Source organism: Phoxinus phoxinus (genome assembly GCF_949152265.1).
Source record: "Phoxinus phoxinus genome assembly, chromosome: 17".
In the NCBI taxonomy this organism is placed as follows: Eukaryota; Metazoa; Chordata; class Actinopteri; order Cypriniformes; family Leuciscidae; genus Phoxinus; species Phoxinus phoxinus.
In genome coordinates, this window is record NC_136892.1 from 17,825,431 (window position 1) to 17,849,739 (window position 24,309).

The 24,309-nt window shown below is 38.3% G+C and overlaps 1 protein-coding gene across 6 annotated transcripts in view; it reads left to right on the forward strand.

Moving 5' to 3' along the window:
- igsf9bb (immunoglobulin superfamily, member 9Bb) overlaps positions 1 to 24,309 on the forward strand; it is a gene marked incomplete at its 3' end in the record, with an annotated part of 112,000 nt that overhangs the window by 54,439 nt on the left and 33,252 nt on the right. For all 6 annotated transcript variants that reach the window (XM_079586100.1, XM_079586102.1, XM_079586101.1 and 3 more), the window contains exons 5-7: positions 10,480 to 10,597; positions 15,424 to 15,565; positions 21,907 to 22,052. In XM_079586100.1, coding sequence (XP_079442226.1) covers positions 10,480 to 10,597; positions 15,424 to 15,565; positions 21,907 to 22,052 — 406 coding nt within the window. The remainder of the gene's footprint in view (positions 1 to 10,479; positions 10,598 to 15,423; positions 15,566 to 21,906; positions 22,053 to 24,309) is intronic.

Below are 24,309 nucleotides of genomic sequence, written 5' to 3' on the forward strand. Positions count from 1 at the left end.
GGAGAAAACTCAGAGCTGTTATCTTGGCAAAAGGAGGTTGCAAAAAGTATTTAATAAAAGGGTGCCAATAATTGTGGCCAACGTGTTTTGGAGAAAAACATTTATTTCATAATGTGATTTAGCCCCACTTTCAATTATTTTGCTTCAATGAAAGGTTAGAATTTTGCCAATTTTTTGAATGAAAGATCAAAAGGATAAACAATGCAGATTTATTTTTTACAGCCAGTTTTGATCATATTTACCAGGGGTGCCATTAATTCTGACCATGACTCTATGTGTGTGTATGTTATTTAAAAAAGAGAATTATTTCCAGAATATAGGTGTGAGACGTTTAAATTTCTTTGGGAAATGTTTGTGTGGCAGTGTGATATACTGTTGTACATTTTAGTATGTGACAGCCCTAGTGTTGTAGTTACCTGAAGAGTGCCTGTGTAGTTTGATTCATATGCTTCTCTGCACAAATACAGGATTGCAGTTGCCACAGTGAGGGCTCAGGATATTTGATGACGGTGGAAATTACAGGTCACAGGCACTTTGTCATCTCTTTTACTCTATCTTTACTATTGCTCACTTTCCATCTTCAAACTACCATAGTCATGGCCCCAAATCCAGCCCTCCATGAGGTTATCAGTGGCCCGCCATCACAGTTAATTAGCTGCTTCTGTGTCTAAAATGCAAACAAGTGACATGCATTGAAAGTGCCACAACAATCTCTTGCAGTTTTATAGGTTTTTTTTTTTATTTGCAATTTATTATTCATTTTAATAACAAGAATACGTGAACACTGCCATTGGTAATCTCTGACCTTGACTAAAGAAAAATATTTTATTTCTAGTTTATTCAGTTCAAAAGTTAATAGATTAAATATACATTTATTTTTTCCTTTTTTTTCCTTCTTTTTTGGGGGTATTTCTATTAATCAAGATTCCTGAAAACATGCATCACAGTTTCCACAAAAATATTAAGCAACAGTTTTTAACGTATAATAACAAGAAATGTTTCTTGAACATATTAGAATGATTTCTGAAGGATCATGTGACACTTAAGACTGGAGTAATGATGCTGAAAATTCAAGAATAAAATACATTTTAAAAGATATTAAAAAAGAACAGTCAATAACCGTTTGAATTGTAATAATATGCTAATAATCTTTGATTAAATAAATGCAGCCTTTGTGAACATAAGAGACTTCATTAAAAAAAATATTGAACTATTGAATGGTTTGAGGGACTGGCACTAAAATTTTAGGCCTTCTTTAAAAAGTTTGCCATATTTCACCATCTTGTCTAAAAGTGTCCTTCAAACTATGCAGTTTGAGTGTCCCTGCTACTGTATATGGTTTAAACTTACTTTGTCAAATTTGACAAATCAAGCTGCAGTTTTAACAGTAGTTACACGGCCTGTAGAAACAGCTAATTTATCCCCCTCCGCCCTGTCATATACCCTAGTGGTTTAGCCCTAGCCCCCTGACCATCTCAGATAACTATACGTGTCGTGGAGGTGTCCCTTGGGCCTCTTATGTTCACAGTGCTGTGTAATTAGGAATCGAATAAATCATCCTTGTATTTCAGCACTAATGGAATTTCTCCTCTTGAGTGACGTCTTTTATATATTTAATCAAATGAGCTTTCCATGATATGAAACAGAATCTTAGATTCCCTTGTCGAAACCAGCATCTAAATACTTGGCTTTTTTCTCACAAGTGATCCATTGATCGTGGCTCATCAAAGCCGGCAAACCAAACATAGTGAACCAAACTGTCAAATGCTTCCTTGAGTATAAACCATCTGCTCACTGAAGACTAAGCAAAGAGATCCCTACTGGAACGGATGGCTTAGTTCTCTGCCTGAAAAGAGTGTGATTTATATCGAGAGATCTCCATCTCCTCACACATAACAGAGCAATGACAGCCTGTCAGTGACTAGCTTTGCTTGGTGATTGAACACATTTGAAGTAAGGTGAGATAATATTAGGAACAATGGTATTCGTTGCTTGTTAATTTGAGTGATGGCAAGCTCTTTTAGTCAAAATACTTAAGCATGTTGTTTTGACTGATTCGATCTATAATGTTATTTACAGATGAAAGAAACTTCTGCATCGACTTTTTTGTTTAAAGCATAATGCTGGGGTAGGCTAGTATATACTTAATAATGTACTATAGTCTTAATAATGTATATAGCCTTATTAAGACCCATTCACAGCATGAACAATAACAATATTGTCCACACCAACCCACAATGTTCTTCTGTTTATTCTAAGCATTCACAGCAGTTTTGTCATCTGCCGGTTTAAATGCTCGAGTTTTTTAAAAGCAGGGTGGATTCTGATTGGCTGCCAATATTTTTATCCTTCATCAGCTCAGAAAAATAGTTCCGAATGTGATTCAGTTTCACTGTGCAGTTATGGTTGTGGAATCATTATTCTTTTCTTTTAGAATAATTTTTAGAGCTATATCTTTATTGTTATCGTTATAGTTATCGTCCTTGGTGTGAACGATCCTTTAGAGTACAATGCTGACCAACTTTTTCAGCACCCTTGGTTCTGGAAGTTTAAGAACTACAAACCGATGAAGCTTTGTGAACGACATAATCAAAATGAAAAGGATGGATAAATGATGTTGATTATTTATAAACATATATGCATGTTTATTGCAAAATATGCTTATCGGTGTATATATATATATATATATATATATATATATATATATAAATAATTTAGTGGTTTGAGAGCGTAGCCAACTCTAAAATACACTAAAAGAATGTGGCTGATGGCTTCAACAAAAGGGTATACCATCTATTAACAACCTCAAAGATCACATTAGGTCTATCTATAAAAGTTTGTAGGTTATATACAAATCTATACCATTATAAGGAAATTTTACTTCTGAAACCCTGAAAGTCCCACTAATGATGCTCAAGTACTCCTTTATTGATAACAAACTAGAAATATGGTCCTTTTTGGTCATGAACTACAGTTTACAATCCATATTACTTCCATAATGCCAAACATTTCTGAAGTTTAACCAAGCAACATTTAAATCATTGCAAGTGTCTCCTTAAAAAAAGAGATTACCATATTTGATAGCCATACAGTAGATTAATTTAGTCAACAACATCAGGGTTATTTGTGAATGGAAGGTGGCATATGGTCTTTGATTTATGCTAAATAACATAGATACAGTAATGTTTTTTTATATATATTATTATGATTTGATTTATAAGACAGGCGTGTTGTTTTTGGGTCTGCTGTAGCCTGGCCGTGCATCTGTGTAATTAGAGTAATTATTGAGTCTGGGATCCTCAGCGGCGTCTCAGACTGCTGCCGTTTGTTGAGTAAATTAGCCGCTGTGCTTACTCTCATGCTGCCCATTTGTAGACTTAAGGTATGTATGTTCAGTTTGTAAATGTGCAGAGTGTGTATGTTCATGCAAAGGGGTCAAGGTTTGACTGGTTAGCAGATAACCTCCACTGGATAGATGCTGTAACTACAAAAAAAAGCATATTTTTCAATTGACTACCAATCAAATATAGTTGTGGATTCTGATTGCAAGTCGCTCTTACCAGTGTTATTCATATTTTTAATTCAGTTAAATTCAGTTTTCATTTTAATTTTAGTTTAATTTGTATATGATTCTAGGTGGTCTTGGAAATGATTGGCTGGAGTTTTTAGAGTCCTGCCCGTTCCACAGATGATTCAATTGCTTAATTTTTATTTCAGTGCTTCTAACTCAGTGGCTGTAAATGGATTAGGAATAGGATTTTAAGTGATTTTGAAAAAATGGCCAAAAAAGAGAATTACATACCCCACCTTTAATAGTTTGTTAACAATACCAACACTGGCTGCCCTAGTGAAAAAAACCTATACGAAAATGTATTTAAAATACATTTATTTTATACTAAGTATAATACAAATCCATAACATATATTTATTTACTGATATAGATATATCGCTTGAGACTTACTGATATAAATATTGTAATTAAAATGTATTTGGAGTACTTTTTTTATCGCTCAATGCACATTTACCATCCAAGGCAAAAAAAAATTAAAATGGTTCAAGTGTGTGTAAGTCTCCTAAGAGTAAAGTCACACATGCCTGATATCACATGAACTGTGATGATGATGCTTGCTAGTAGGTCTTGCCATTACACCATCTGATGGAACACTGAATAATTCATCAGAGAGCCCCCTCAGCAAAGGCTTTACTTTAGCATGAATCTATGTCATCTGTCTCAACTCCTGCAATTTTTTTCCCAAAGTACTCTTCACCTGCTCGGCCGGCAGCTGTAAAGTGACCCTCATGTATCATTAACCATCCAGCTATGACAGGTCAGGGAGAAAAGATGCTTTGGCGAGTCCCTTACCCGTCAGGTCTGTCTGCAGAGAACGGCAGATCTGTTATGCTTTTCTGAGACCAGTTGTACCCGGTCACATATTTCCCACGAGATTATGATTGGCAGCACATTGCATTTGAAAGTGAGTAAAGGTTTTTATTTTTTGTCCTGTTTTTTTCTTCCTTGCTGACTTGTAGAGAATACACTATTCATTTGAAATACATTTTACAATTTTTTTCATCTGAAAAGGAAAACTTTTTTGAGTAAAAAGTATTTCAAGTATGGCTTACTGATTGTTGAAGTCCTTTAGAATAATTCTTTTTTATATATAATCATTGTAATAATAATAAATAATAATCATATATTTTTTAAAATTTTATGTGTAACATGTTCTGTTTCTATTAGTTTTTTTGTGTTTCTGTGTGCCTCAGTTCTTGAGTTAATTTGTCTCCATAAACATTAAGTTAAGCAGGTGTCTTGCGTTTGGTTAACAATCTTAGTGTGGGTTTATAAGCTCTCAGTTCATTCTGTTCTACGTTGTCTTTAGTTGGCTGTGGTATTCTCCTGTTATCTCCAGTGCTTGTCTGATTTTGGTTATTATATTAAAAGTGCCCCCTTTTTTTGAGTGATTCTTCGTCAAGTGATTATTGCAGCAACCAAGCTGTGACAGACCGCAGAACCCTCATATTGAGTGATGTTTTTGCAGTGTTTTATCCTGTTATTTTTCGTATGGATCTTCCCATTGCGCAGCTTCTCTGCTTGGAGCAGAGAGACCATCCACTGGAAGAACATACCCGGGACTTCATCGAATGAATGTGCCTAACACACTACCAGTTACCCTGACCGCTCGCTCTGTCTCTTCTTCTATACCAGCCTGAGCGAGCGTTCAAAGGCATGAATTCCAGTGGATGGTCTAAAGGAGGATTACGCTGCTTTCGTGGAGTGGGTGCTGGTGAACAGCAATTTGTCGCTCACCATCAGCCTGACTGAGGACCACACCAGCCCCACTCCAGCCCCAGAGTTTAGCCAGCCCATCCACGCGAGCTGCACGGAGGATTTGCAATTTGGAAGAAACATCGCCCCGGAGCCTGAGCAACACGGAGAGAGTCAACACTGCACGTCGTTGCCAATGGAGTGCTTTTGGAGTTCGAAGGCATGGAAGGAAGCCCAATCCACAACCCCTCCGTCATGGATATGCATTTTATGGACTCTGGAAGTAATTTGTAGGTATTTGAGGAAGATATTTCCCCGTTTCTCCCACCTTTGCTGGTCCTATTTCCCTGCTGGACCCGCCCAGCCCCGAGTCTCCTGTTTCTCCACTGGTTCTACCCAGCCCTGAGTCTCCTGTTTCCCCACTGGTTCTGCCCAGCCCTGAGTGTCCTGTTTCCCCACTGGTTCCACCCAGCCCTGAGTCTCCTGTTTCCCCACTGGTTCCGCCCAGCCCTGAGTGTCCTGTTTCCCCACTGGTTCCGCCCAGCCCTGAGTGTCCTGTTTCCCCACTGGTTCTGCCCAGCCAAGAGTCTCCTGTTTCCCCACTGGTTCTGCCCAGCCCTGAGTCTCCTGTTTCCCCACTGGTTCCGCCCAGCCCTGAGTGTCCTGTTTCCCCACTGGTTCTGCCCAGCCAAGAGTCTCCTGTTTCCCCACTGGTTCTGCCCAGCCCTGAGTCTCCTGTTTCCCCACTGGTTCTGCCCAGCCCTGAGTCTCCTGTTTCCCCACTGGTTCTGCCCAGCCCTGAGTCTCCTGTTTCCCCACTGGTTCCGCCCAGCCCTGAGTGTCCTGTTTCCCCACTGGTTCCGCCCAGCCCTGAGTCTCCTGTTTCCCCACTGGTTTCGCCCAGCCCTGAGTCTCCTGTTTCCCCACTGGTTTCGCCCAGCCCTGATTCTCCTGTTTCCCCACTGGTTCCGCCCAGCCCTGAGTCTCCTGTTTCCCCACTGGTTCTGCCCAGCCCTGAGTCTCCTTTTTCCCCACTGGTTCTGCCCAGCCCTGAGTGTCCTGTTTCCCCACTGGTTCCGCCCAGCTCTGAGTGTCCTGTTTCCCCACTGGTTCTGCCCAGCCCTGAGTCTCCTGTTTCCCCACTGGTTTTGCCCTGCCCTGAGTCTCCTGTTTCCCCACTGGTTCTGCCCAGCCCTGAGTCTCCTGTTTCCCCACTGGTTCCGCCCAGCCCTGAGTGTCCTGTTTCCCCACTGGTTCTGCCCAGCCCTGAGTCTCCTGTTTCCCCACTGGTTCTGCCCAGCCCTGAGTGTCCTGTTTCCCCACTGGTTCCGCCCAGCCCTGAGTGTCCTGTTTCCCCACTGGTTCTGCCCAGCCCTGATTCTCCTGTTTCTCCGCTGATCCCGTCCAGCCCCATGTTGCCTGTGATCCCTCCCAGCCTCCCTCTCCCACCTCCTCTTCCCAGATCAGCTAGTTCCTCAGCCCCGCCTCCAATGTTTCACTTCAGCCACACTGCATTTCCAACAGCTTTCTGTGAGGAACTGCCCCAGAGCTTCAGTTCTCCAACTCCGCCCAGTAAGGATGTACCCCTGGCTCAGCTTCCAGCTTACAAACCCATCACTCCACCACGGCCTGTCAACCTATCGGCTCTACCAGGCTCCCTCGTCCCACCGGTTCTGACTTGGTCAGACATCGTCCTGCCTGCACCTTCAGCTCCATCTGGCTCCGCCTTCCCCTTCACCTTAGTCCTCAGGCTCCCTGATTCCACCTCGGATGCTCGTTGTCGCGGCTCCACCTCAGTCTCAGGTGCCAGCGATGTAGTGTGGGCCCTTCGTCAAGTCAGTTCCACCTGGGTCTCCAGAGGCTCCATTTCCATAAGTCGTCCCCAAGGTGTCGTCTCCAAGTCAACAACATGGCTCCTCCCTCCCTCAACTCTGCCCTGGGGCTGAATTGGACTCTGGGTGACCATCTGGCTCCTCCTGCTCCTGGCTCCTCCCTCCACTCGACAATGGAGTGTTTGGTTCCCCCCAAACTCTCTCTCCTGTTTCACGTCCCCTTTCTTGTGTTTGGTTAACGATCTTAGTGTGTGTGTGTATAAGCCCATAGTTCATTCTGTTCTTATGTTTAAAGTTTTTAAGAGTTTGGTTATGGTAAAGAGTGTTTCCTTTTTTGAGGGATTTTTTTGTCGAGTGATTATTGCATCAACGAAGCGGTGACAATATGAAATTAGTTGAAATAGGATGTCAGATTTTTTTCACAATGGGATAAGAGCTTATTGACTATGAAAACGATTACTCATTTTTGATAATTCTTATTTTATTTTATTAATGTTATATTATTATTGCTATTATTATGAATTGTTTCATTTAGTTTTTCATTTATTTTAGTTTTCAAAATGCTTTTTTTTAAATCAGTTGTTTCAATTTTAGTTTACGAAAATAACCATGGACATTACTCGTGACAAACATTTAGGGCTTGAGAAACGATTCTAAGAAATTAGAATGAACGGTTTATTTCCTGAAAACATCAGCATGCATTTTTGAGAAGGCCTTTTAACCCTTAAGCATTGTGACATATACCAATGGTAAATGCTTATTTCTAAAATCTGTTATTTTATATTATTAGTATTAACGTTAATTTACATTAAACTACATTCAAATAATGCATTAACCATTAGAGTTTAGAAAAGCTGCATTATTTTCACTACCCACTACCCCTAGGTGATGTCAGCTTAGAAGAAAGTTGTTTCAAAGGTGGAGAAAGTTATTACAATGTTTAAGACAAATATTTTTTCCTTTGGAATAACATGTACCGATGAATCATGCATACAGTAGTATCAGCATCCCTCCCCTTACCTGCCCCTCTGCCACCAAACACACACACTTGTACTGAGGAAATCCATTATTCAGCTGTGTGTCTGCTCACTCTCTGAGACCATGTGCACAGTTCAATGCCAAAACAAGTAAGCTTGTTACTCTCCTCTTGTAAGCGTGGCGTTGTCTCGAAAAGATGATTGTGAAACCGAGCCAGCAATCTAACCATCACAGCTTGAAAGAGCTTCGAAGTTCATACAGGAACCTATTAATGATTGATGTCTTGCATGTTTTATATGCACTATCATTTCAGAATAATAAACAAGACACAGAGCAGACTGGCCTAGTATTTTACTAAAAACAAAAAGCCCAGTTAGAACATCATACAAGAATGAAAATGGCACAATTATATCCAGGTGTCACTTTGTAAGAAGATTCAAAGTTTTGCGTAGAAGGCTTAGATCATGAATATTGGTTTATGCACAAATATATTAAAATGACTGATAAAATAAAAAATAATTTTATAAATGCAATTAATAGTTTGTATTGTATTGTGTTGTCCTGCAAAAGAGAATTTGCCCATTAAAATCTTGAGCAAAAAGAGCCATATTTCAACTGTGGTAGACCATCCCACTCCTGAACTGCCAGCCTCCTCAAAAGTTCATGCCATTTGACCTTGACACTCAAAAGCATTGTGATGTATCCTAGTAGCAACATTCTGGTAGGTTGGTGGTTAAATGTATGGATCAATGTATGGATATTAATGGTTGGTCCAGTGGTTACATTTTAACTTTCAGTACCAGGGGTTCCAGTGGAAAGTGAACTGATTTATTTATTTGTGTATAGATATTAAAAAAATATATAAATAATAGTTGAAATAATAATAATAAACACATACTAACAATTGTAGGTGGTGGGGACAAAACTGGCCATGGCCAAAATTGGTGGGTATATCCCCACTGTAAATTATGCTTTTGCATCCTAATTTCTGAAATGTTTAATACAAATTTCAAACCCTCTTTGGTCTACACCTCAGCCAATCTAACCAAGAATAATCCAGAGCATATTAGATAAATGCAATAACTGCTCTGCCATTGGTAAAATGGAAATAACGCTTGTGTGGGCACAGAAAGAGAGATGCACATTGATCTTTAAGTCTCTGTTGGAGTGGCCTGGTTTGTTTGATCTCTCCTACGCAGTCTCTGCCTCTATGTCTCCGGTTCACAGCGATTTCACTGCAAAGCATTTTTGTTTGTACTGTGTACGAGACAATTCTTTCCTCAAATTGTTTTATTCTTTATGAGTTGTTATATAAGCTTGTAAGAGTGGCCCCTCTCATGATGCATGTTTTGAATGTGAAGAAACATAACTGTGGGTATGTCTGCAGGATAAATTGGATCTCATGGGATGCTGAGCAGGGTTCCCCCAGCACACCATTTCTACTGATCTATGTGTTCGTATAAGAACAATAAGTGAAATCTCTCACAGAGATAAGAAATGAGAAGTTGTGTAGCTCACACTTCGGGATTATCAAGATGCTACTGTTGAATTAAAGCAAACAGACTTTAAAAAACCACACATTAACTATTTAATAAGCAAAAGGGGATTTGAAATTGACTAATGAGAGAATGTGATCATTTACATTCATGTTTATCTATTTCAAAGATATACACTCACTTTTGCGTTACTTTTTTCTCACCTAGGCTGGGCTTTCTGTCTTGATTTTTAATTTAAAAAGTTCTGTTTTTGGCAAATGTAAAGGTCCTTTTACTCCAAAAGAGAAATGAATAAGCCTCAGACTGAAGCAAATGCAAGTTCATGCCTGTACAGTAGAGGGTGCAGCTCAAACACACCTTTCAGTTGTGCTGGCATTCTGGATTGCAGAAACATAGGACACAAGTTCAGCACTCTTACTTCAGCAATAAACACAAACAAATGAAGCAGAAATGTAATGTTTATCTACTTTTTTTTTTTTTGCTTATTGGTATGGTTGAATTGGATCATCAAAGGTCAGCAGCAAAGACATATCGTGAAGTGAGATTAAATGCATAAAGTTCAATTGTATCATTTAACAAATTTAATTATTGCAGGTTTCCATAATCTTCTGATAGTCTAGAACTACAATGTTTACACAATGCACTTTGCACTTACTCCCGATTTCTCTCAACATGGCGTCAGTTAATGGGAAACCAAAGTAATTTGCGTTACTTATTTGAAAAAGTAACTCAGATATTGTACTGTAAATGTAAAAAGTAATGCATTTACTTCATACTTTGAAAAAGCAATATGATTACGTAACTCGCATTACTTGTACCCCCAAAACTTGTCAGCGAGATTTTTTTCTTTGTTTATAAGATTGTTAATTTGTATCTCAGTAGGTGATGCTGTGACCTCTCTCCACAGGTCAGTGATGGCAGCCTGACGCTTGTTTCCATCAGCCGTGAGGACAGGGGAGCGTACACATGCCGAGCGTACAGCGAGCAGGGAGAGGCCATCCATACCACACGCTTACTCGTCCAAGGTAGCACCCTAACTCTGACTTGACTCCATGCCTTTATTGTTTGCTATTATTTGAATGACATGACTATCATGTTGTCAGAGTTCTGTGCTGTGTTTGAACGGTCTTCTGTGTTTGTGTATGTGTGTACAGTCATGCTTGCAAAGCTGCATGCTGCATGGCACTCATGCTGCAGAGCTACAGAGATAATTGGACTCCATATGTTAGCTGTCTGGTACAGTATAAAGCAGTAATGGGCTCACTGTCAGAGAGATTTTTCACCAGAGTTCTGCCAAATAAGCTTTTTCCTGTTGGGATCGCTAATCTGTTCTGTCTGTTACAGATATTCTCTATATTCTCCTTATTCATACTTCTAAACAAAAATAAAATCTGCTACTATTTTTCCTTTCCTTCCCATCAAAAGCTTATCAAACCAGATTTAAATAAAACTACTAAAGTTTAAAAAAAATAAAAATTAAATAAAAGTGAATCATTTTAATAATTTAATACTGTTGATTGCAATGCTAAATGATATTCAGTATAATAGGAACACTATTAATACTGGTTTGGTGTTGATGAAAGGGTAATTTAGTATGGAAGCCCTCATTCCCCCACAGAAACTTTCTCTTATGATGAGAAACTTTCTCTTTATTATGGCGTATTAAGTTTATGGTGCAGTAAATTAATTTGAGAATATCTCATTATTACGAGATATTAAGTAAAATATTTTTACAATACATATACAAGATACATATTTCTTACATATTAAGAAAGTATCTCATTATTATATCTCATTGTCCCATTAATTATGAGAAAGTTTCTCATTGTTATGAGATACAAAGCATTACCGTAATCATGAGAAAGTTTCTCATTATAACGAGATATAGATTTTTTTTGTACATTTTACAACAAAGTACATATTAAGAAAGTCCGTAATTATTATGATAGTAAGCATTAATCGTGATAATTTTTCATTATGAGATTCTTACAATTAATCAAGAGAAATGGTCTCATTGTCATGAAATACTAAACATTAATTATGAGAAAGATTCTCATTGTCATGAAATACTAAACATTAATTATGAGAAAGATTCTCATTGTTATGAGATACTAAGCATTAATCATGAGGAAGTTTCCTATTATTACATAAGTAAGTTTTTATTTTTTCAAAATTTTATAACATAAAGTACATATTGAGAAAGTTTCTTATTGTTATGAGATACTTAGCATTCATTTTGTGAAAGTTTCTTATTATTATGAGATATTATAATTATTACGAGATTATTACATTTTAAGTCAGTTATTAGATTTTTTTCCAAAAAAATTAAAATCCAAATTTTACGATAAAGTACATATTAAGAAAGCTTCTTAGTACATTGATATACTAATAATCATGATAAAGTTTCCCATTGATATGAGATACTAAGAATTAATTATGAGAAAGTTTTCCAGTATTATGCAATATTATGTCATTTATAAACATTTTTGAAAAACTTTGACAAAGTACATATTATGTAATTTTCTCATTATGAGATACTAAGCATTGATTATGAGAAAGTTTCCCATTATTATGAGATGTTAAGTAATTTATTCGATTTGTTTCTAAATTTTACGACAAAGTACATTTTTAAGAAAGTTTCTCATTATTATGAGATACTAAGCATAAATCATGAGAACGTTTCCCATTATGAGAAAGTTTCCCATTATTATGAAATGTCAATTTATTATTATGAGAGATATTCTGAATATAATGAGATGCTAAGTCATAATAATAAAAAATTATTATTGTTTACAGATTCATCATTATATTTTTTAAGTGAGGCAGAAATGGACTTCCATACTTGAGCCCTACTGATGGAATTGTTTAAAAAAAAAATCGAAGGCTGATAATATTAAGTAAATTATTGTGCGCAATTTTGCTATCAACATTTGCTATCAAACTTTGATCACTTTACATGGTGATCATGTGGTCTGTTCATCTGTAAGTAGGTAGTTATTTCCCAGAATAAGCTCTAGTGTGTACCGGACCAAGCACATTTTCAGGACACTGTGTCATGAATTTCTGTACTGGTCTAGATACATAAACTGTACCAGTTTATCACATATTTTACGACTGAATGGCAAGGGTAAAGCAATACAAATGTATACATAAAAGGCATTTGAAGAGTATCAACAATAAGAATTAACATTTTTAATAAGACTATCACATAACAAAAAAGGAAAAAAACTTTTTTCAACTGCTGAAACATAAAAGTGGCCAGTTGAAGAAACATGGTTTTGCAGACACGATGGCTTGTCTTGCAAGTTTGTTTTTGTACTGGTGTGTGTGTTTGTGTGTATCGAGCAGGACAGAGAGCATCTGTAAAGTCCATGCCTTCATGTGGAGATCTCTGCAGGCTTTCTCCACAGAAGAGTCCTCTCTTTAGACTGGCACTGCCAACATAAGAGATGCCCACAGTGGGCGGTACAGTGAGATCTGTCGGTAGGCCGTTGCAGATTCTCACACTGAGTAGAATTCTTATCATCTTAATGATATTCAAATGAGACGGTTGATCCAAATATGTATGTTACAGCTGAGGGTACCTCTAATATTTTGTTACATGTTTTTATCTAGTGTTTTTAATGTTTAGTTTAAAGTGGTCATGACATGGATTTTTTATTGTTTTAATGTTCCTTGAGGTTCACTTGTTTTTTTTTGCGGCATAGGAAACCGTATCAATGCCCACTCGCTATTGCACATAAATATATTTTTTGCAAACATCCCCCCCCCCGTAATTTACAGACAAAGCATTACAAAATCATTTACTTAGGGTTTGTTATTCAGATGCTGTTAGATCCAATAAAATAAACAAAATGCTCCGAACAAACATATAATCCAAGACACGATCCGGGATGTTTTTTTCACTCTTCCATTTGCTGTCGGCAGACTTAAACGTGTTGGAGTTTGTCAGAAACTGAACGCCCATCTGTACACTGTATCCAGTGTAGACAGCGTCACTGATTATAATGGGTTCTATGCGTCAGCTGTTAAGTGACTGAATACCAGGGCCTACTGATGTATAATAATAATGATTTATAATGATTTATAATAACTATTCATTGATGTCTTGCTCTGGAGGCAGTCATATCATATGCAAATATATTTGCTGTGTGACGTCAAAGATCCCGCAAATATCTTTTGGAGCTTGATTAAATAAATGCTTTGTTTATAACGATTATGATGTTTCAAGTTATGAAACTTGCAGGATGTTTTACTGGTACAAAGACCTCTTATACTCAGGGCCGGATTAACCATTAGGGCAATTGGGCAATTGCCCAGGGGCCCAGGACATCTAAGGGGCCCTGGGCACCGTCAAATATTATGTAAAATATTATGATTAAAATGTCTCCACGATCTGCTTTTGAAGAAATGTCGTAGGATCGTGCATTCTATCAGTTTGCAGTTCTGGCGCCTCCGTCTCAACATACTGTACAGCGCGACGTATATTCACATGAAATGCAGAGGAACGGGACACTGTAGTTTATAAAAATGAATTATTTGCATGTGCTTTAAAGCCTTGCCGGTTAAACATGTCATTCTCCGCTGATGCGCTGTTCTAATGGGCGCTTTTCTGAGCGCAATAACGTTACACCCCGACGCGCACATGCACTAAAAGCCTGTCTAACAGCGCCTGTTACTGGACTAAGTTATCTTTCGAGTCTTATTGCTCTAATACTGTCAAATACACACAAGGTTTACATAAACAAAGTTGGTTATGTCTAAAGTGAAAGAACAGTAGAAAAAAATAAGAAACAAATCTGCTTGTCAAATGCGTGTATGCGTGGGTCCTACAAGTCATTGTGCCCAGGGGCCTCTGAACTCTTAATCCGGCCCTGCTTATACTGTATGTCGAAAGATCAAGGCAAATTCGTTTTCTCATCTCATGACCTCTTTAATGTAATGTAAAGTAATGTAAGACTGGAGTAATGGTCCTGGTTTGCCAACACAGGAATACATTGCATTTGTAAATATATTACAACAGAAAACAGTTATTAAATTGTAATAATGTTTCACATAATTACTGTACTTTTTACTGTATTTTTGTGCAACTAAATACAGCCTTGGTGAGCAAACTTTTGACTGGTATTGTATATTAACTCTTCATTCAGTATGTACACCACTGTAAGTGAGGCATTGACTGAATACAATATTAACTTGATTCACTCCACAATTGTGGATTGTGTTGATTGTTTAAAGCTACACTGTGTAGGAATTACTCCCATCTAGCGGTGAAATTGTATATGACTACCAACTGAATATTACTTTCTAGCCCCTCCCATTCCGAGGTCGTTTTAACTCCTACGGTGGCCGTATTATTTCAAATCTGCTGGCAGTCGCGAGTAATCTCCCCCTCGCATTCGTCACGGTGCCACTGAGTGTAAAAACGCGAAAGGCGAAGCTTGAATTTCCAGGTGTGTCCCTCTTTGGCTAATGTATTTTCAAGATGGAGGCGCAACATGGCTTCCGCCATTCAAGCAGCTTACCCGTATGTATTATAAATAGCAGATTCTACGCTTACGAGAATACTTGAATAGTTGGTAGGAGTAATTATACATTAATGAGCACATATAATTTTGAAAGAACAAAGTGCTTTTTGCTAAGAATCAACTTAAAAAAATACACAGTGTAGCTTTAACAACGGATGAATTCAAATTGACAGAATGAAAATATACACGATTAAGAACACTCATATGAAGTCTTTTCTCCTGCTCTAGTTGTTTTTATACTTGAAGAGTACTGAGATTGCTATATGCTCCAATAGGATGTGATATGTAATGTTGATTTATTATGTGTCTCTTTTCTATTTCAGGACCCCCATTTATTGTCTCACCGCCAGAGAACATAACCGTAAACATATCCCAGGATGCATTCTTCACTTGTCATGCTGAAGCATATCCTGGCAACCTAACGTACACCTGGTTCTGGGAGGAAGATAACGTCTACTTCAAGAAGTAAAGTTATGATCGGGTTCATTACTGTACCATACCCCCACTGTCCTGTGTCCATGTGGAGTTTGTCACAGTCCATGTAGTTTCGTCATCATCATTGAGGCATCAGTGAGTTTGCCATTAGGGAATATGGGCATTGTAATACTGTTTTAGGCTTTGGTCAAACACTTTGTAAGGCCTTTTGTTGATAAATGTTCTGAAATGTAATTGTAGGGGTCGTTAAACTGTATTTAGAAGGCTTCAACTCATCCGAACACACCATTCAAAAATTTGGGGTCAGTTAGATTTTTTTTTTGTATACTTTTATTCCACAGGGACACATTAAATTGATCAAATGTGACAGTAAATACGTTATAATAATACAAAAGATTTATGTTTCAAATAAATGCTGTTCTTTTAACATAATTCAACCATACCATTCTTAAAAAAAAAAGATTATAATGGTTTCCATAAAAATGTCAACTTAATTAACTTAATAAACCTAACTTAATAGATAATAAATTATATTTAAAAATATATTCAAATAGAAAAGTTATTATTTGTAATGATATATATTATAATAAATAACAAATATGACAATATCTCACAATATTACTGTTTTAACTATTTTTGATCATATAAATGCAGCCTTGTCGAGCATAACACCATGTCTATGCCGGACACGATAAAGCGACCGTTACAAATCCATTTGTCCTTCCTATGAGAAGTATCGTGAGTGCTTGGAGTCTGCTGGATCCAGTGTAAACAACATCACTGATTATAAAGGGTTCTATTGTCTTTTGTCACATCGCACCTTACACGTCCGGTGTAGACACGGTTTTAAAGACTTTCAAAAACAATATTCATATCTTACCCTCCCCAAGCTTTTGAACCGTAGTGTACATCATTGATAAACTGATGCATTTTTAATTTACATTTATTTTTAAAGAGTTTTCAGTGTAAAAAAAAAAGCAGCTTGGGCCTCCTACAATTGAAAGCGTAGGCTATGTCCACACTAGTGCGTTTTTGGTTCTAACACGGCATTTTAAAATGAAACCGATCCTCGTCATGCCCATACTGCAGTTTCCACTGCGTTTCAGAAAAGATCTCCGTCCACACTACACAACCGAAAATGCTTGTGACCATTCATGCACACTGGGCATGCACGTTTAAATGTAAAGAGTTGCCTATTGCTATAATAATAGCTTGAACTAAGTCAGTAAAGCTTCATCTCCATGTTAATATTTACACGGGCATCAAGGTTGGTCTGTTATTGTCGTGTTTCAGTAGCGTAGGGGCTTGACGAATCAGGGAAGGATACGCAGTGATTGGATTCGCAGGCTGACTAAGACACAGATATATGAAGGGGAAGAAGATACAAGATATAATAAGAAGTTTTAAAACAAAAATGCACTAGTGTAAACGTAGCCATAGAATCGCCCCTGAATGTTTAGCAAAAAAAGATGCAATTTTACAAGGGGTTTGTGGGGTTTTAGCATTCTGAGTATGAAAGCTAGCATAGCATTAGTATGAAATTATGCTATGTGTTTCCCACTTGTATTTACATGTGTGCATGTGACATTGTACTTGTTTGAAGGTCTCACACCTCAGATTGTCTCATTCGTGTCTCTTTTGCCCTTTGTGTGCCTGTGAGAATTTTCTGAAGGATTGAAAGTGAAGTGCTGGACCAAATGTTTAAAGTAACACATTAATATTAGTCATATAAGAATTTCATTCTCAATGTCCCTAATCACACTTGTGGGATTACACATATACAGTCATAGTCAGTCACCTAATTAATGGCACCCAATTATTGGCACCGTTTCCTCCATGCAGACTTTATCCAGATCCTTCAAATTCCCAGGTCTATGTTGGTGCACTCTCCTCTTCAGGTCACCTCACTCATTTTCTATTGGGTTCAGGCCAGGGGATTGGAATGGCCATGGCAGAAGCTTCATTTTGAGCTTAGTGAACCTTTTTTGTGTTTATTTTGAATTTTTTATTTATTTCTTTGGGACCATTGTCCTGATGGAAGATCCAACCACGTCCCATTATAAGCTTTCTAGCAGAGGTCGTCAGGTTTTGATTTTTTTGATCTTTTGGTATTTAATCCATGATACCATGTATCTGAACAAGATGTCCTGGACCTCAAGCAAAAAAATAGGTTCCAAATTATAGATCCAGCAGTATATTTAACCTTGGCCATTGGGTGTTTTTTTTTATCCCTGTTTGCACCAAACCCATCTTGTGGGTTTGCTGCCAAAAAGCTTTTTTTTTGTTGTTGTTGTTGTTTCATCTGACAACATGACCCAGTCCCGGTTGAAGTTCTAGTAATGTCTGACAAGTGAATAGGCTGGAGTTTGTTTTTGGATAAGAACAGAGGATTAGTTTTGAAACCCTCCACCATGTGGTGATGTAGGCACTGTTAGAACTTTTTTTGGTGGGGTTTTCTGAGAGTCTTTGGCCGCTCAAACTATCCCCCTCACCATACATTAAGACAATATAGACACACATCCACTTCCAGGCAGATAACATTGTAACCTCTTTATTTGATTGAAACTTCTTAATTGTTGCCCTGATGGTGGAAATGGGAATTTTCAATAGTTTTTCTATTTTGTGAAGCTTAACAATCTTTTGCTGCACATCAGAACTATATTATTTGGTCTTACTCATTGTGATGGATGATCAAGGGAATTTTGGCTTTGTGTTTCCTCATATTTATACTCCTATAACACGGGAAGTCATGGCCACCCTGATGTGCTCTAAAACATGTAAATATGACTGGGAATATTTGATATATTGTACTCAGAAGTTTTTCTAGGGCTGCTAATAATTGTGGCCAATGTGTTTTGGAGAATTATTTTTCTTCTAATAAATGCTTAAGGCCACCAATTCCAACTGAAATTGAAACTTATAAGTGACTAATTGAGGACACTAAAAATAGGAAGCTACTCCTCACACGACTTTAGCATTAGCATGTTGCTAAGGTAAAAGCACTCATTCAGCGTGAGACTCATGGAAGTGACATTGCTCTCACGCCACAGATTGCGGAACAAAGAGGATACAGACAATGCGCTGACAGTAAAGACAAAGCAGGTTATTTGATGTTATTTTTTCATATATTGAAATATTTTGATATAAAACAGTGTAATCTATATGCCTCGGACTCTTGGTCCGTATGAATTAGCTCAAATGATCTATAGGGAATTTTAATAACTAATCATGAATATGATTAATATTCTGCATATTACTTTACATTAAATTATCGAAATTGAAAATGTATAGATTATACGAATATATGAATAATTGATCACAACGTCTTATAATTCCTCATTCAGATATCAATAATCTTATTTAATTTCGATTATGAGATAACCTTTAAGGGAAATTCATGTAATGATCAAATAGGTGTTTGTCCTGCAAAAACCATCAAAGATCACCCATCAACCTCTCAGTAAAGCTATCTCCTTATAACCTCCAAGAAACATTAATTTTCTGGCCGTGAACATTAATTTTCCTGTGTTTATAAAATTAAAACTAGTAAATAATAAGAGCTCTGGCAGCTCTTGGATCTTTTAATCTCATTGACGTTTGTGGTTTTACGAGCGTTTTTTTTTCACAGACACAGTCTTGAATATATTGTTTTAATAAATGCAAACTACAGAATATAACGGATTACACATATTGATTATAGTTTTGTACATATCTTACATGTGGACAAACAAGACGAATAACAGATGAGAGAGATAAAGAGAGAGAGAGAGATTATTCTGCTTTAAGCTGGGGCTCTTTAGCAGTAGTAACGCACACCTCGCACGCGCGGGGAGCGATTTACAGAGGTTTTTGGTCGTGCGTTTGAGAGAGAGAATAAGAGGGAGAGAATGAGATCGAGGGCCGGGGCGCGCTCGATTTGAATGCGGAACAGAGAGAGAGGGAGCGAGGGAGAGAGTGCTCTGGGGCCCGCGCTCGATTTGATTGCGGGACAGAGAGAGAGAGATAAAGAGAGGATGAGAGAGAGAGAGAAAATGGTCACGTGTGACCATAGAACAGCAAACATCACAGACCTTTGAGAGAGACATCAATCAAAACACCTTAAAACATTAAAACTCGCTAGAGCTTGATACTTGCAAAAGGTTCGTATGCGTGCACGAGCTGTGTCCAGCCTGTGCGTATTCTCGGAGCAGAGTGCGTGCGCTCGTGCTGAGGCGCGCGTGCTTGTTGCCAGAGCAAGCTGTTCGCGGGAGGTTTGAAGAAGGCGCCTCTTTGGAAGGGAAGTTGCTGAAGGAATTCAGGCTTCGTTCGTTTGACTCGTAGGTGGAAACGAACACAGTGGAATTTTAAAATTAAACAAAAGACTGAGATAAAGCAAATAAAAGGAGGGAACTCCTGAAGGAGTTCAGGTCCGAAGATTTCACATGATGAGTAGACGAAGGCAGGACGCGAGAGACAAGAGACGGGAGGAGCTTTGGGCTCTCTCTTTTAAAGGAATGTAAGGATAACGCCTTCTCATGGCGGATCGTCCAATCACCTTCAGTGATCTGAGAGCGGGAGACTTTTCTTTGTCTGCTGGGAACATCCCTCTTGCTCGGATTACCAAAGCGTTTGACTTAAAACTTTTCGGCCCCAGAAATATGAAATGTGTAAAACAATGTACGTTACTGCATTCTGCTATCGGAATTCGACTCCGTTAGATTTAGAGAATTACAAAGATACGAAACACATCATATTAACATTAATAGGAATACAAAGTTATATTATTATGCATTAGTATAGACATTTAAAGTTCGATTAATGTTACACTAGGACATATATATGCTTTCCTATGGTTTATAAACACATCTTAACACAAAAGGGGATATATTTATTACATTTAAGAGTGACTATGGTCACAGTCCTTTCCTCTGTCTGAGGACATGTGGGTGTCTTGTCGTGAGGAATGTGGGGGTGTCACATTACATGTCTCTGTGTGTGTGTGTGTGTGTGTGTGTGTGTGTTGGAATCACGGATTTCGCCAATCTGACCAGATGTCAATGTTGCTACAACAGTCTCAGCTTTCAAAATTAAGTTTATTATGAAATTCAAACCATAAATACGTTTTAGCACTATTACTGTGGCATGCCACATTGCTGCATTCCCTCAGTTCAAGTGAAGCGGGAGTGCGCTCTTTCTCTTTACTACTAGTTACAGCACAAAATAAACGTGAATGAACATCAGAGGGTATGTTTAAAGAAACCGTAATAGAAACAGAAATGTTACATAAAATTGTGTGTCCTCTGTGTTAACCTTGAATAGAAAAGGGAAGATAGTGAACGCCCACTATTATATATACGATACACGATAACCGTAGCGTCACCATAGACCCTCTCAGGTTTTCATGGTTCGCTGTTCTCCTTCTCTCCCCCATGACAAGAATATCCAGTGACATGCCGCTTGTGTCATCATACGCTCCACTAGCACTGATTATAAGTAGCGGTGCCCTGAGCCATTCAAGACGCCCTCATGCGTGGCATGTACACTCTATAGAAAAAGGATATTATGGTTTTCTTTTTCTAATAGAGACTCTACAGCAGGGCAGGTGGAAGCACAGGCAAGGATAGAGGCCACGCAGGCATTTTGTCCACTGAAGCATTTTTTTTTTTTTTTTTGATCTCTGCCCCGGACACTCCATCTGTTCTTGTTGAAAGAGTAGACCGTAATTCATGAGGCTTTGTGCTTTATTTTCTGGCTTAAGATTAATTTACGTAGGCATATATATTTTTAGGGATAGTTAACAAAAAAAATTACTCGCTTTCATGTCGTTCCAGTACCTGGAACACAAAAAAGAATGTACAATACCGTTCAAAAATTTGAGGTCAGTACGATTTTTATAAATGTTTTTGAAATAAGTCTGTTATACTCACCAAGGCAGCATTTATTTGATCTAAAATACAGTAAAACATTAATTTTGTCAAATGTTAACACAATTTAAAATAAAATACATTTTATATCTTAAAATATGTGATGGCAAAGCTGTATTTTTAACAGCATCATTTATCCAGTCTTCAGTGTCACATGATCTTTCAACAATCATTCTATTATGCTGATTTGCTGCCCAAGAAGCATTTCTTATTAATAAAACTGAAATTATTACTGTCACTTCTGATCAATTTGACGGATCCTTGCTATCTACAGATCTTTTTTATTTAGTATTTTTTTAAATCAGTACTGATCCAAACTTTTGAACAGTATCATATGTAGAATAATAGTATTTTTTTTGTGGCATTCTTTGTGGCAACAACAACTTGTAAGTAATGTAAATGATGGGAATCATCATTATTAATACTACTTGTGTTAAATCAGCTCTGTCTCTTTCTCTTTCTCTCCAGTGATCTAAAGCGCAGAGTGAGTATTCTGATCGACGGTTCACTCATCATCTCCCAGGTGAAACCTGAGGATGCTGGGAGATACACCTGCAGCCCGAGTAACAGCCTCGGCCGCCCACCTTCTGCATCAGCATACCTGACAGTGCATTGTGAGTCATTCTGCGGAGCAATCTGCTGATACACCACTAGATCTTACAGACATTCGTTTTTTGTCTTTCATTTGAAAACATGTATCCGTTGCTGGCACCCCTAAAAAACTCTCTGCATTGCTCAGAGCAGATGCTGAAATATACTGTGGAGTGTAGGCGAGAAACCGTCAGAATAGAATCGATTTGGTATTTTTACTTCCAGTCAATATATCCAGCTGATCATACCCCTCAAAAATCTAAGAGCAAAAGTGAAAGTGGTTCTGCTTTGTTGAACATGAAGGTCAGCCTCAGATGATCCAAAGCATCTTGTGCTTCTAAAACAATGTTGTACACATTGTCAGTGTCACACATTTGCTAACATTTTTTTTATTAGTGTCCAAGTAATCATTATCATTCCACTTTGTGATAAATGAGTTACACCTTTTATTCCCATATTTTCAGTATGATCTCAGATGTTGGAACCCCAATGTAGATATACAGTATCTTTATGTATGACATTACACAATAGGCAACTGGGAATTACTGCTTCATCTAAAATGAAATTGTTATCGTATCATATGCAATATCTTCATTCAGTATAATTTGACAAAATCACTTAAATCAGGGGGTCTATATATTCATTGTAGATGAAGCAATAATTCCCAGTTGCCTATTGTATTACGTAATGTCATACATGATGTAATAGAGGATGAATTCTCCTTCATCCTCTGTGACATTGGCCTCACTGGATTGAGCATGAAAATAAAGTAACAACCTTCAGCAGCAGATTACGCCTTTTCATCATGGGCCAGATCATTTTTTACGTTTTCACATCGGGATCATGTATTCAGAATTACAAAAATGTATAACAGATTTTTCTTGCATGGGGATCTTTTGTAATTGATGAAAGGGTTACTTTAGTCTCCCAGCGTATTCCATCACAATACATGGGCATGAGGGTGCATTAGCCTCAACTGCCGCTGTTGGGTAGGCTGACGCTTTCTATTTGCAGCCGAGAGATTGGAATGGCCTTCTGTCCCCGGAGTCTGGAGCAGAATTGAAACAGTGACCTTGAGTCAGTAAGCTAGCAGATCATTCAGTCATGGCTCACGTCCTCCACTCCGATAGACTGATGCAAAGAACCCGCGTGTAGAGGGTTTTCAAGACGTTGTTGAAAAAAAAAAAAGCAGGGGAAAACACACAAACATTTTGCATTTGCAGTAAATAGTGACGGGAATGAGCACTGCAAATTGGCTGTGGTATCCAAGGTAACAGACATTTCAAATTCCCTCGCTCAGAGGAAGCAGATCAGCCTGTGTCGGACCGGCTTGGCTCGGTTGAAGTGGCGGAAAGGGATTACATCATAGCAGAATTCCCAGAGAGGGACAGACTGCAGAAATTTTCACCTGTTCTCTAAAACCGTCTCATCCACCGGCACATAGTCTGGCCACCTATGTGTGTCGCGAGCAGAGGCGCAGAGAAAGTGTATTTGACAGTAAGTGAAAAAAGGGAGGGGGGAATGTAAATGGATGACATCATCCTGTGTGGAAACCCTCTTCTCTGCAGTGACATCACCTGCAGACTCTCCGGCAGGCTGTTAGCGTGGGCGCTGGCGGCCCCGTTAGACAGCTGACGGCATTGCAGGTCTGCTCCTTTTTCCCTCCTCCTTCTCCTTTTCTTTTCTTATCCTCAGCAATCCTGTCCTTACGTCCTCACGACTCCCTTTTCTTCTGTTCTTTTTTCAACTCCACACTTCTTTCTGGTCCACTTCTTCCACCATCCCGTCCGACAGCTCCACTTGTGCTAAAAATAGACCCGGGTACTTTGCTAAGCACTGAGATGGAGCAGTGGATTTCTTCAAAGTGTTCGTTTCGGAGCGCCGCTCCCTCTCGCTCTCCAGCATGCTGCGGTTGGCTGGTGTCTTCACTAATGAGAGACAGTGATTTATGAGTCACACGCGACTGAATCTCTTTTACAGCATTATTGATACTCTCCGCTATAGATGTGGTTTATACAATATAATGAAGAAAAAAGTCATCAGAAATCATCCGGGAACTGGTGAAAACACTATTAATAGTGTCTTTTCACAGCATCTGGTTGGTTTTTGAAGGCAGAAAATACAATATGTATCCTTCATTGCCTATGATATCACACAATTCTGTGTATATATGCAGTTGATTCAAAGAATAAAACCATGTCTGATGGACTGGACTGTTTATTTATTTACACTGCCATTCAAAAGTTTGGAGATGGTTAGATTTTTTTTATTTTATCGCTT